Source organism: Muscardinus avellanarius, assembly GCF_963383645.1.
Source record: "Muscardinus avellanarius genome assembly, chromosome: 4".
Lineage (NCBI taxonomy): Eukaryota > Metazoa > Chordata > Mammalia > Rodentia > Gliridae > Muscardinus > Muscardinus avellanarius.
The window spans coordinates 108,232,302-108,247,260 of NC_137789.1; the positions used below are offsets into that span (position 1 = coordinate 108,232,302).

Here is a 14,959-nt window from a genome sequence, read left to right on the forward strand (position 1 = left end):
TGTCATTAGTGCTAATCTTCCTTACCTGAAAAAAGAGTTCAGCGGGAAGGCGTTCAGACAAGTAGCCTGGGAGGGAGGGAGACAGAAACTAAAATACTCCCAACTGTCTCCACTAGGGCCCCACATTCTTAGTGAATACCAAACAGCAAAAAAGGCAAGGGCATTCCTGGGTCCCTAATGCTTACTGTGCCTCCTTTACTGCCTGTGCAAGCTGGGTCCCTGAGTCCCACAAAACATGTCCGTTGCCCTTTCTCACCATCCCCAAAGCCAATAAAATCAAATTCCTGTCCTGGTGGAAAGCATGTTTCTCAATCTGAAAAAGTCCCCAGGCTACTGACACTACTGGGAAACATCCAGAGACAACAGAAAGCAAACAGGTCATCTGAAGAGTTCCTTGCAAACAGAGAAAAACTACTGCCTTCGTGGACCCACCCTGGGCTAGTAACCTGGGCTTGTCTTCATATTATTTGGGTATTGCAAGCCTGCAAAGTCAGTCAGTGTCAAAGATATTCACGTGTTGGTTTCTGTTCTTCAAACCAGCCGCTAAGCAGAAGTTGCACTAGGGCGTCGCCCATCAAAGTCCACCTTCTGGAATCCATACCCTCACAAAACAGGGTCAAAAGTCAAACTTCAAAGAAGCCGGCTGTGACAGTCTTCTGTCTATCCCCAGAGCTAACGTCAGAAAAATGGGAGAAAGGTACATGTTGGCTCGTTTTTCAAGAAGTAATGGAAAGAGCCCTATAATCAACCTACAAACAAAAAACAAAAGATGTTTGGGGAACTTTTGCCTCCTGCAGGTGCTTCCTTAACAAGATACGTTTAACACTGGCTCACCAAACTTTAGGAATCTGCCGAGTTCCTGGGCATCCCCAAAGTGACAGAGAAATGCAGACCCTAAGAAGCCAGGCTGCGGAACTGCGTAGCCTGAGGTCTACAGACATCTCGGTGCTGCCCCAACCCTCCCCTCCCAACTTTCAAGAGATTATGTTTCTACCATCTTCTTATAGGATTATCTAGAACAGGACTGATACTGAAATGTATTTTGGACAATACAGAGTGTGCGTCCCAGTAATCTTTAATATCTTCTACAAGACTAATTCACAAATTAACAAAACACCTTCATGTTTATCAGCTTACTTGGGGTAGAAGCAAGATAGGTACCAATCCCATAAACTGCTGCTTTAAACCAAGACCAAACACTCGGAATAAAATATTAAGGTAGCTACAACTTCAAATGATTAGAACCCAAGGACTACAGGGCTTTTGTTTTTGTGTTCCTGGGGATGGAACCCTGGGGCATTCTACCTCTGAGCTATACCCCCAACCCTATTGTATTCTTTATTTTGAAAGAGGGTCTCATGAAGTTATGAAGGGCCTCACAAGTTGCTGAAGCTGGCCACAAACCTGGATCCTCCTATCTCAGCTGCCCAAGTACTAGGATTACAAGCGTGCAGCATCACACCCAGCTCTAGAGTTTATATTCTCCTTTCATGCTATTCTCCTTTCATACCATTGTCCAGTGACCAAAAGATGGGCAAGGGATGGGGCCACCTAGGGCCAGACACTAAAAGGAAAAATTTCACAGATACTCATGCAGTAGAATACTACACAGCAAAAAAAAAAAAAAAAAAAAAAAAGCAACTACCATTGCTGGGCATGGCAGCATATACCTGTGTTCCATCCCAGGAATTAAGAGGCTAGGACAGGAGGACTGCAGATTCCAGACCAGCTGCAACAACTTAGTGAGACCCTGTTTCAAAAAAAAAAAAAAAAAATAGGGATGGAGCTCACAGGTAGAACACCTCTAAATTCAATCCCCAGTACCACCTCCCTCCAAAAAAAAACCCTACCACCATTACCATTACAACAATGTCGATGCTATTCAATACCAGTAAAGTAGGATAAATCAAAGAAGCCAGGCACACAAAACACTCTGTATAATTCCAATTACATAAAGTTCAAACACAAATCAATTTATATTGAAAGAAGCCAGAACAGAGTAACCTTGTGAAGAGTACTGACTAGAAGAGAGTACATGGAGGTTTTAAGAGTGCTGCATGCACTCTAAAAAAAATTATACATATAAAGAGTGCGTGAATGAGCATGCGAACATGTGTCATGAGCTACATGGTGGTGACACCAGTGAATTTTGTTTTCTTTTTTTTTTTGTGTGTGTAGGGGTATTGAACTCAGGGCTCAGGGGCATTCTACTTCTAAGCTACACTCCCAGTCTTATTTTTTATTTTGAAACAGGGTCTCACAGAGTCGTAGAGGGCCCCGCTAAGAGACTGTGATTCTCCTGTCTCGGCTTCAATCCTCCTGTCTCAGCCTCCCCAGTACTGGGATTTTAGGTGTGCACCACCACCCAGCTTCATTTTAAAATCTAGTCAAAGTTTGTACACATGCCAGGAATGGTAGTTCCAGATCAGCCCAGGCAACTTGGCAATAGCAGCACAATTCACAATAGCTGAGTTATGGGACCGGCCTAGGTGTCCAACAACAGATGAATGAATCACAAAACTGGTGTATACACACAATGGAATTTTACTCAGCCATAAAGAAAAACAAAATTATGTCATTGTAGGAAGATGGATGGGACTCGAGAATATTATGCTGAGATTAACTAGTCTCAGAAAGCAAAGAGTTGTGTTTTCTCTCATATGTGGAAGCTAGAGAGAAACAGGAGACTTCAGATAAAGGAACAGAGACTCCAATGGAGCAATGGAGGGGCTCAGAGGAGGGAGAAGAGGGGATAGGGATATAATGAAGGTAATGGTTTAAGTAATGCTATGTAAATGTGTGAAATTATCAATACCAATCTCAATGACATGTGTGGGGAAGGGGAGTGGAGTGAGGTCAGAGGGAAGCACACCTGGTGTTGCGTGCGCGTACATTCCTATCACTCTATTCCTCATTATAACGTAGAATTACAATGGACTGATAGAAGTATTAAAAGGGGAGGGGTCACAGCTCTGTGGTAGAGCGTCCATGGCTTCTATCTCCAGTACCAAAAGAAAATAATAGTCTGTGCACTTTACAGTGTATTAGGCTCCATCCAGGAGTTTGCAAAGAGTAGTCGTCACACAATGAATTGCATAAACTTTACTAAACAACTACAGGCAAACACAATAGTCTATCGAACAGCGGTCTTTATGTGCCAGTCGCTAGGTGAGGCCCAGCACAACACCCACGTGCAAGCCCGTTTGGCCACTGACTGTGCTCTTGGGGGCGGGGGGGGGGCTGCTGGGACTCCCTGCACCTCATTTCTTCATCTGTGACATGGAGATCATGAAGGATTGTTGTGAGGATTAAATCAGTTCCTAAACATAAAACGTTGAGAACTACACCTGGCATACAAGACAGTAAAATTGCAATATGCATCTACTGTTACCATGGAATAAGACGGATCATCCTATACAAGATAAATGACAAAATGCCTGTCTCTGAGGGAAAACAAATGTCTGCACTACACAGCCAGAGTGGATCTCTAAGAGACAGAGAAGCTCCTGCCGCCCCCAGCTCAGGGAGCGAGCAAGCAGGCAGCCCCAGCCAGCCAGGTCCACCAGGCCCCGCTCTTTCCTCAGACATCTAGGTTCTGCCCGGGCGAGGGAAGAACACCTTCTCCAGCCACACCTGTCCTCCACTTCATTCTGAATTAACTTCCACTTAGTCTTCAGGTCCTGGCTAAAAACGCCTTCCTTCCAGAGCCAGCCCTCTGACTACAGCCCCTACTCCTGGGTTGAGTTCAAGCCTCTCCCCCTCACTCAGTACAATCTCAGCGCAGTTATTATGCATGTCCTGGCATACAGCAGGTGCTCCATAAAAATGTAGCATAAACATCGGAAGAAAATGACTCTTGTTGGGACTTGGGGAGAGGCCGATGGCTACAATATGAAAAGAGGTGTAAATGTACTGGGGTATGCCAAAGAGGAGTAACCACAACCCAGTGCTGGAGAACAGCAGAGCCAGAAAGTGGCAGAATGTCTGCCACACTCTCTCCCTGCTGCTTTTCCAAGACAAGGAGTCGCTGCCCTGGCAACACTCCCTTGGGTCCAGCATCCTGGGAATTTGCTGTAGCATGGGGCAGCCCCGGGTACCCTAACTAAAGAACAAAACTGCAGAAACCATCACCAGAAAAATGCCACCGACCAGATGAAGGTAAAATTGACCCTAAATGAATGTATACCCCTGCTCGGCCTTAAGCTCCAATGCCAGACCTTAGACTCAAACCCCAGCTTCACCTGATGACCTCAGACAAATTGTGCAACCTCTCTAGGCCTAAACTTCAGGTTTCTAGCTATAGGTAAGAGTAGTCCCAATCACACGAAAGGATGTCCATAAGCTTCTTCCAACAGTGCCTGTCCCACACTGTACACTGGGCACACATTAGCTGTTACCATGGCAACACGAGAGGTGGAAGTGGGGTAATGCTAGTGGATAAAAATCTCTCAAGCTTTTCTGTCCTTCAAACTTTCTTAAATTATGGTTTACTCAAAATGCTCTCAAGAAAATTAATGCTTACAACATATTTTCATTTAAAAAAAAAAGCAACAGTCATTTACGGGGTGTTAGGGCAAAGTCCTTCCTCCTGAAGGATGAGCCATCACTGTGGATTAGTCCTTATACAGCACTGTCCACATCTGGGTGTCTACACACAAAACAAATCAAGGCCCCAGGTACCAATTAAGGCATCAGAAACTACATTTTGTCACATGACATAAGAACCAGATGCAAAATAAGTCAACAGGCAATAAAAACTCAAGTCGGAGCAAGTGATCAATAGCATCTGCACTAAAATACTTTATGTCCCATTTAATAACTTTGATACCAGTACAATAAGAAACAGCTGCTTTTGTAGACCAAAGTAAGTAAAAAATCATTTAAGATTTACTTTAAAAATATTTTAAAAATCAGTAGGAATACATGCTACCAAGAGAAGGGGAAGTGAGAAGTGATTATTAAACTTGCACAAAGTTCTGTTTAGTATTTAAAAATTCTGGAAATGGCTGGGCATGGTGGCGCACACTTGTTATCCCAGCATTCGGGAGACTGAGAACTGAGGATCGTGGTTCGCCGACAGCCTTAGCTACTTAGTGAGGCCCTCTGCAACTTAGTGTTTCAAAATAAAGAATAAAAAATAGGACAGGGGGGTGTAGATCAGAGGTTGAATTCTCCTGGCTTTCATCTGCAGACCCAGAAAAAAAAAATTGTGGAAATGAACAGTGATGGTTGCTAAGCAGTATGAATAGACTTAATGCCATTGAATTATACACTTAAAAATGGTTAAAATAGTAATTATATTATGTATATTTTACTACAATAAAAAAATTACAAAGAAATAAAGGTCACTGGGTCTCTTCTCTGGGTACCTATGGTTATTTCTCCATAATAAGCACCCTGCATTGAAGGTTCACAATGGTGTGAAATGGTTAACATACATTCCCATAGACACAACCGCTCACCAGGCAGTGATCTGAACCTGAAGAAGTTCAACTGTACTCTGTGGAGTAGATATTTTAAATTGTACTCTTTGGGTAACAAAGACATCAAAATCATGTAGCACTGTATTTTTCCTTAAAGTTGACTCTCTCTGACCTAAATCGTGACACTGAGACACAATGTTTTGACTCAGAAAAAATCTTTGTTTGGGTAAATTAAAGCCTGCCAAACCACCATCACCCTCCTCAAAAAAAACCAAAAAAAAAAAAAAAAACCACCTCTCAATAAGATTAAAACGTTATGGCTTGGTGCAGTGGTGCATGCCTGTAATCCCAGTACTTGGGAAGACTGAGGAGGATCACAGGTCCATAGCCAGTCTCAGCAACGTAGTGAAGCCCTCTACAACTTATTAAGACCCTATTTCCAAATAAAAAACAATAGGATTGGGGGTGTAGCTCAAAGTTAGAATGTCTCTGGGCTCAATCCGCAATGCCACACACCCACAATGTTATCATTTGACTTGGTTTATCAGGATAATCTTTTTTAAATCACCAATGACATGAAAAGAGTTCCATGAGTTAGAGTCGTCTCTATTAATCGCCAAGTATAATTATTCTCTCAATCCATTCATTTGACTCCATTCACTCTCACGAGGTAGATAGCACTGCACTCCTCCTGTCTCTGCCTCCCAAGTACCGGGATTACAGGCATGTGCCACCACGCTGGGCTTTTAAGTTGTTCTCTTAAGAAAGCAATGCATGAAGTGCATCGTCAGGTAGGTAAATTTCGAAGAACTTTATTTAGCTCATCCATAACCCATACCACCTTCATTTTTTCATTTCCTCTTTCCTTCTGCAGAAAAAGAAAAAAAAAAACAACAACTCTGAGTTGTGACCTGTGTCTGGTTGATCATCCCACCTTGGCTGCTCAGCACCCAGTGGCCTGGTTTGAGCCTCGGTGCCCTGAGATGCCCTGGTGGGTATTAAGATCACTCTGGACACACCTGGCACCCACGAAGGCCGGCTTGATCTGGAACAGATGCGTGGAAGATTAGCCCATCAATCAACACTGTTTTAACAAGCTGGAATTCGACGCTGCCCACAAAATAGTATCTCTAATCTTACTGTAAGAAGCCTTTGCTTTCAGACAGCCAGCTTTGTATTAAAAACGTGGGAAGTTCGGTCCCCCAACAGTATTCCATGAGAAGAACCCGGTGGGCCGCAGAAGTAAAACAAGAAGAGAGGAAAACACACCTAGAAAATTTCAGGTTATGAAATTAAAACAGGGACATTTCAATAATAAGGAAAAATTTTTAAAAGCCTCCCTATGCCACTTCAGCATAAATGGAGCAACAGCTCTCCCTATGTCTGTCTTACAAAATAAACTACAGGCTGATTAAACTGAGTGAGTGTGGCACACAGTTTCCCTTAAAGGGACTCTGAGATATATGAGCTTCATTTCCCAAGGCCACAAGGTGGGAGTGCCTCCCTCATAAACCCTACAGGAGTTGGCCCACACCTTCCTTTCTAGCTTGCGCAGGTATGGCTGTGGCCAGAGCCAAGCTGGATGCAGCCTTGCTGGGCTGCCTCAGAAGCCCTTGTATGCCTTCGGATATTTCTGAGTATCTGGCACGCAGTAGGTCATGCATACATACTTGAAAGCTGAATCCTGCACTTTTTAGGCTATATTTATTGCATGCTGTTTTTTTTTTTTTTTAACTAAGGAAGCAAAGGTGTAGGTGGGGGGAGGGATCAGAAAATTTCCCAGTATTACACAAATGAATATAATGAATTTCAATCACTATATTGTACTTTGTACATCAGATCTAAAGAGAAGGGAAGGGAAGGGTTAATCCCCCCTCCCATGTACTGGGGATTGAACCCATGGACATTCTACCTCCAAGCTACACCACAAGCCCCATTTTGAAACAGAGTCTCACTGAGTTGCAAAGGGCCTAAGTAGCTGAGGCCGTCTGCAAATCATGATGCTCCTGTCTCAGCCTCCCAAATGCTGGGATTACAAGCCTGCACCACCAAGCCCGGCTAGGGTTAATTGTTAATAATCACACTTAGCCCCCTCTCCTTGATTAGCATTCTAAATCCTGACAGAACTTACACTTGGTAATGTTTGCAACCTACTGGTAGGAGGGTTGGTATAAACTTCACAGCTGTGGATCTGACAGCCATAGAAGATAACATTTGACATAAGACAGTCTTGGGGAAGTAGAGTCTGCAAGGTAACACTATTTTGAGATCCTGATGATTAGAAATGTTTTCCAGAGCATTAGTTTCTCTGTCAAGAAGATTGCAACCACCACCAAGCAGGAACATACTGAACCTGTTCACATTTACTTTGCTGGCTTTGACAATAATTCAATAAATCTAAAAGCAACCACACTGTGACTGAAAACAAAAAGCAACACCTACCCACTGAGGAAAAAATTACACAGAGGGGACAAGAAAGATTACTGTTACTTCTTGTTCTGCCTTGCTGCAGCTTAAAAGCAAGGATTAGCATTTCTAGGTGTAAACTCAATTATATCTGCAAACCATGACTTGGGGGGGGGTGGGGATTGGGTACGCCTACACAGAACACAAGAACACAACTGAATCAACACTTTGAATCCATACTGCAAGTAGCACCTGGACATGTCCGAGGACTTGTTCTCCACATCCTGTTCTCGGACACTTTCCCAGTCAGACTCTGGTCACCTGTACCTGCATGCGCGTATCCACCGGGGATGGTCATAGTTGTTTCCCAAAGGTGGCTACGGGGCATTTGAATATTAAGTTATAGAAACACCTGGAAGGATGTCACCATCACCAAAACCAAACAACAGATCTGCAGATCTGAACTTCACCAGGGCTACTTTCTTCTCTAAGCCTTGCTCCAGAAACCCTTTGAAGAAAACTGTGTCCCCTTCCAGACGAAATGTATCAGGAACTTACAGGTGTATGCTACAAGGTAGCCTACCACATGACCCCTGGCCAGAAGGCAAGGGCTCGGGACACACACACAGACTGCAGTTGCCCCCCCTCTAACTATGTGGTGTATCCATGGGTCTGTCCAGTCAGCTTAACCATCCATGATGACCATGGTGTTTGTTATGGTGCAAGAGTGGCTCGGAAGACAAGGTACAGGTGACAATATTCACACCATCATCCTAGAACAAAAGCATGAGCCTGCACTCGTGTGCATGCGCACACACACACACATATACATACAAAAAGCATGAGCCTGCACTCGTGTGCATGCACACACACACACACACACACACATACATATACATACACACGCACACCCAATGCCTCTGAAGCCAACCTGACACCCTCCCAGTGTCCCCCACATGGCAGGCACTGAGGGATGCAATGAGAAATGCAATTTCTGTTCCTTAAGAATTTCCCCACTGAGGAAGATGCGTGGGGGGAGGGCAAGTGACAGATGGGTTCTGGGGAAACATCTGAGAAAGCAGGTGTGCAGCAAAGGGGCAGAGCCGGGGCACACTGGGGAGGGGTCTGCAGAGGTGATGACACAGCCCACTTGAATTTCAAGGTAACAGGGAGGGGAGGAGTGGGAAAAAGCATTTAAGGGCAGGAGTGAGGAGCCAGAGAAAGCTATTGAAATTCTGGAGTTTAGACAACTGTGAGCATGTTCAGGGCTGCATACACAAGAGGGATATGGCTGTGAAGCAAGCAGGGACCAATCATACAGAGCCTGGTAAAAAAAAAAACCCAGAATATTTACCTGATTCCAGAAAAAGTTAGAAAGTTTCTAAGCAAACAATGACTCCTTCAAATTCTGGTTCTTGTTTTTGCTATAGACCAGTTTAGCTGGTCTTGAACATCGTCAACACCATGAACCAGAGACTCATAGTATAGATTCTCTAGCCCCCACTTCCCACAGAGATAAAAGGGGAGTGCTGTAAAAGTCCATCACAGATTGCTTTAAGGTTTTAGGCTTCTTTCCTTTTTAAATTAAGTTCAAATGAATTATATGAGACACACAAAAGGTACATAACTTTAAGAGCCGAAGAAATACACAAGGCCAGTCTCTTTAAGAAGACTTGTATACAGTCAGACCTAAATGTGAGATCATATTTTCCCCAAAGCTGTGTCTCAAGGTGGGTGTTGCAAAAAAAAAAAAAAAAAAATCTAAGAAAGTTTTTCTCTACATAGGAAAGAAAAAAAGACACACCACTTTACAAGGGCCATGTCAATCTGACAGCTTCAGAGAGTCTGCCAAAATGAAGTCTTAAAAATGGAAAATAGCATATTGGGCTTCCAGAATAAATAATCTGAAATATATAACACTAATGTCTTCTACTGGTTAAAGAAACCATTACACTGTTGATGTTTAAAATAGTCAGGTTTTTAATCATGCCATACCAACATGTTTTTCTATTATCACTTTAAAACACTTTTTCTGTATTTCCCTAAACTTCTATAATGAATTTTCTATGTAGAAAGACATATAAATGCTAGTGATTTATTATAGACCTTTATTTCAAAACCAAACACATGCTGAAGTCTGGGCCTGTCTAGAAGGTACACACCCTAGGGAACCAGCCGAGCCCTGCTTACAAGCTAAGAACACCAGCAACCAGTTGAGAACTTTGGAGCCATTCAATTACTACCCGTGGGTGTTTTTCCACACCTCTGCAGAGACCACCACCCTCAACTGCGTGCAATCAGGTAATCCAGGATCATGTTCTCACTCACAGCCTACACCAGACAGATGAAGCCTAAAAGATAAAAGTGACTCCAAAGGATGACTAAACATCTGTGTTTTGTTTATTTCCCCCACTCCAAGAAAAGAGATTGTGATCTATAATCAGTAGCCTGGTTCCACTGCTAATTTAATGGATAAAATTGGATAATCGCTCAAAACATTCAATTCTATCTCTAAGCCCCAAATAAAATGTGCTGGAGGCAAGCTCTAGCTCCAGATGCACCAGGCACCTATGGACGTGGAGCAGAGGCAGCCAATTCTTCCCCACAGACACTGTTTACACCTCTATTACACAGATGTTGAGAGCCCAGGCCCATGAACCAACCCTTTATGAAATGGGAAGCTTAATCGGAAGCAGTATTTTTATATCAGAAGAGCCCACTGGCTAGAGCTTCTACTGGCCTTTGGATCTGCCTAAAACTACAGGGCACAAGGAGATAATAAGTCATACCTAGAATACTTTAAATCTTGAACTACTCTAGAACAAACCCAATTGTCGATGAGGATATGAAGCAACAGCAACTCTCATTCATTGCTGATGGGAATGCAAAATGGTCCAGCCACTTTGGCTACTTCTTACAGAACATAACTCATCATCTAACCGGCAGCCATGCTTCTAGGTATTTACCTGAATAAGCTGAAATCTTGTCCAGACAAAAAAACTGCACATACCTGTTTACCACAGCTTTATTCAAAAGTGCCCAAACTGCCAGATATCTATAATCCCAGATATTCAGAGAGCCTGAAGCAGGACCATGAGTTCAAAACCAGCCTAGGCAACACAGCAAGATGCCGTTTCCCCCTCCAAAAAGAAAAAGAAATTAGTAAAACTTAATAGCAACCAAGAGTAATGTTTAGTTACTTCAAATGATTAAATATCAGCACTAAAAAGAAGTGATAAAGATATGGCAAAAAAAAGGAACCTTAAATGTATATTACAAAGTGACAGAAGCCCATCTATAATGTCTGTATATTAGATGATTCCAACTATATGGAATTCTGGGAAAGACAAAACTATAGAAAAAGTTAAGAAGATCAGTGGTTGCCTGGTATTGGGGGGAGGGAGGAACGAACAGTCAGAGCACAGAGGATTATTAGGCAGTGATACTATTCTGTGTGACACTACAATGGTAGATACCTATCATTATACATCCATCCAAACCCATGGAATATACAATCCCAACAGCGGGCCGAATGTAAACTACTGACTTGGGTGATGAGGATGTGTCAATGTGTAGCTTCATTAACTGTAACAAATGCACCCCTCTGGTGCCAGGAGGCTGGTAGTGGGTGAGTTTGTGCCTGTGTGGGAAGAGAGAGTATCGGGGGAAATGTTGGTACCTTATGCTCAATTTTACTGTGAACCTGAACCTGCTCTAAAAAAATTTAAAAGGGGAAAAAGAGGAGCTCTTTCTTCTCCGGGGCATGGCTCAAAGGCAAGATGCCTTCCTAAACATGCTCAAGAAAAAGGAAAGACAGCCAGAAGTACCTTTAGAGCTCATCACCCTGAAAGTTAAAACCATAATTAGAAGAACTAATAAAAGCCAGGAAGGCAAGTTAATAGGACTGTGGTGCCATCTCCCCTTCAAATTAACAGAAATAATGTAAAAGTCTGAATTATCTGGGTCTTGTGATAAATATTCCAGGCAGCTACCAGCACAAGCAACATCTAAGCCATCAGACTTGGCAGAAATTGTACAAGCCCATTTATGAAGCCACATTCTTTTCTCCTCCAAAATTACACACCTGAGAGGCCAAATCCACTCCAGACACAATCTGGGGCCTGGGTCACTTAACAGAATGCTCCAAAGCTAGATTGAACCTCTCTCTCTCACCTGTCAATTAGCTCCTCCGTCACACCTGCCAGGTCCTGCAGACCCAGGTGAACAAGGCACTTTTATTCCTCTCCCTGAATATATTACAGAATAAAGAACTGAGAAGCTTCACAGAATAAAGAAGAACTGGGAAGCTTCGGGTACTTACAGGCTGTCATCTACAACAATGCTGAAACTTTACTCAGTAAGGCCTCACGAGAACACTTCCCCCAAGCATATCTTGATTGGATGTCAGTTCTAGTTGAGGGTTAAGTGCTAAGAAATGAAGTCCCCACAGTGCACATTCTCTGCCCCAAGCATCCAGATGGCCTCTGATCTGACATACCAGGAATAAACATGTTTGTCCCTGCAAAGCCAACATGTTTGTGTACAATGTACAGACCTACTTATGGTCAAAGTGTCAAACGGATAACCCTTTCACAGAGTCTTTCTACCCTTCAGGCTCTCCCTCCCAAAGAAACAAAAAAAACGGCCTGAATTCGCTCCCCTGTTGCAAGAGGCTGGAGAGACTCTGCTTCATGTTTTACTACTTGCCACAGTTCACTATCTCCAAGAAACCAGGTTTACTACATCAAACCTTAAATAAATGGCTTCACCAACCTCTTCTGAAACCCCACTCAGCAGAGTCATCTCTCTTTGCCAAGAAAGCTGGAGGCTTGAAGTGGCTGTCTCTGCAAATTCCTCTCCTTTTCTACCAAAAGGGCACTTCAAGAACTTTACCATCTGGGAAAGCATGAATGTTGGGCCGATTCCACTCACCACTCCTGGATTTGAGTGTGCAAAGTGCCTTTCTACTATCAGTAGCTATTTAGGTTGCTGATCACACTCAAACTCCGGTGGAAACCCAGGCTCCCCATAAATCAAGAATTCCATCTAGCCTCCTGTGAGCCAGCACTTGGGAAAGCACGCTCACTCCGCTACTGAAGCCGTTCTTCCTGGCACAGGAGCATCTTAAATTTGTCCCATTTCATTTCCGGGGTGCGATTCCCAACTCATCCCCACATTCATCTTCCTCTCTCTCCATCTGAAGCCTCGGTCTGATCAGCCATTGTACAAGCAGCTCTGACAATTAATCCCCTTGATTTCTTGACATTTTCTTCTCTGCTTTTGGCCGGGGAGACTGTTTTGATCTGAATAGGGTTGTCTGTGCGGGGATTCTGCATGTTAATGATGGAGCTGGTAAGGACGTGAGGTGAGAACACAGTGTACTTTTTCTAGTTACGTTTCGCCTCATCACCGCTATCTGGGCCCTGCTGAACACCTGCAAGGCGTTACCGACCCTACAAGACCTGATCTTACCCGCTTCTGGGCCTCCAGGGACCAGGTAGAAACAGAAACAGATGGCCTGTTCTCCGTCAAATATCAGAGACTCCTAACTACTCCACCTCCGAAGAAGCACGGACACCTTGCTCAGCCTGGGAGCCACAGTGGCGAGCTACCCTCCACCCTGGGTCGGCCCCAACCCAGTCCCAGACGGGGTAAGGGGGAGATGCTGCCCCCCCCCGCCCCCGTTGCAGACCGCCCACCTTCCCAGCCAGAAGGAAGGCGCCTCCGCCGAGGTGGGAGCGTGAGCTCGGGTACCCGCCCTTCCCTCTCCTTTCTGGCCAGAAAACTCCACTTCCCGGATTCCCGGCCACACTCTCCCGCCCCCTCCCCCGGCGATCCAGCTAGCGCGGCCCTGATGCCAGGCGGGTGCCCAGCCCAGCCGCGCACCCCCACACCCACGCTCCACGCCAGGCCCGGGGAGCAGACCCCGACTCGCTCCGTCCCCCCAGACCGGGGCTCCCTAGATTCTGGAAGCACCTCTCAAGCACACGAAGATGGGAAAAGTCCCACCCCCCCCCCACGCCATGCCGCCAGCCTCCGGCGGTGCCCGGGAGGGGCCTGCTCCCGGAGGCGAAAGGGGGCAGTGGGTGTCGCCAGGTCGCCTCCCCCCGCGCCTCCCCTCCCCCGAGGCCGGGGGGCCGCGGCCCGGGCCCCCGGGGGCACTCACGATGGTCACGCTGGCTTTGCGCAGGTCGCGGTTCTCCTCCTGCAGCGCCTTGCACTTGAGTTTGTAGGTCTCCAGCTCGATCTTCAGCACCTTGTTCTCCTGCTGCAGCGAGGCCAGGCGGTTGGTGAGCTCCTCCAGGCGGAACGGCGAGATGACAATGCCCCCCGACTTCCCCCCGCCGCCGCCGCCGCCGCCGCCGCCGCCGCCGCCCGAGGTCGCCGAGCAGGACGACTGCATGGCGGCCGGGCCGCCGTGGCCGCCCGCGCCGTCCGTGTCGCTCTCGCTGGCGCTGTCCGCCATGGCCGCGGCGGGCTGGGGAGGAGGCGCGGCGGCGGGCTGGCGGGCGCGGCCGGCCGCGGAGGAGTGGGCGCCGGCGAGCTCCGGGACGCGCCGAGCGGGGCGCCTGGCACCAGGGCGCAGACTCCGAGCGGCGGCGAGAGAAAGAGAGGGAGCTTCCCGCTGCCGAGGGACCGCCTCCGCCGGAGAACAGGGACCCCGCCCGGGCTCGGGCAGTACTGCACGGCTCGCTAGGCCGGCTCGGCGCTGCGGCTGCCCACGTGGGCCGGGCCGCCCCGCCGCCGCCGCCCGCCTCTTCCGGGCTCGCACCCGCTCCGGGAGCTGGAAAAAAAAAAGCAACCTAATGCCCGGCCCGCCCGCCCGCAGGTGCCCGGGACACGTGGAGAGGTCAGCGGGCCCGGCGTCCAGCCCCGGCTCGCGCCGCGGTGCGTGCGCCTGTCTCCCTCTGTCTGCTGCGCACAGACTCGCAGCTTTGCCTTCTGCGTGAGCCGAGTGCTGGACTGAGCCGCTGTAGATAGAGCTTGAGAGCACAGAAAATTCCCTGCCCTGGGCCCGAGCCGCGGGGCGAAGCGGCAGCCACAGGTTAATCTCGTTAGGAAAGAATTTGCCAGAGACACACCACCCTTTAATAATATCATAAAGCACAGAGCGCCCAGTTGTTTAAACG

The 14,959-nt window shown here is 46.4% G+C and overlaps 1 protein-coding gene across 1 annotated transcript in view; it reads right to left on the bottom strand.

The window, feature by feature from the left end:
- CCDC6 (coiled-coil domain containing 6) overlaps positions 1-14,295 on the bottom strand; it is a gene marked incomplete at both ends in the record, with an annotated part of 103,137 nt that extends 88,842 nt beyond the window's left edge. Inside the window, one exon of the mRNA XM_080694222.1 lies at positions 13,996-14,295. Within this exon, the coding sequence (XP_080550348.1) occupies positions 13,996-14,295 (300 nt within the window). The remainder of the gene's footprint in view (positions 1-13,995) is intronic.
- Positions 14,296-14,959: the final 664 nt, after the last annotated feature.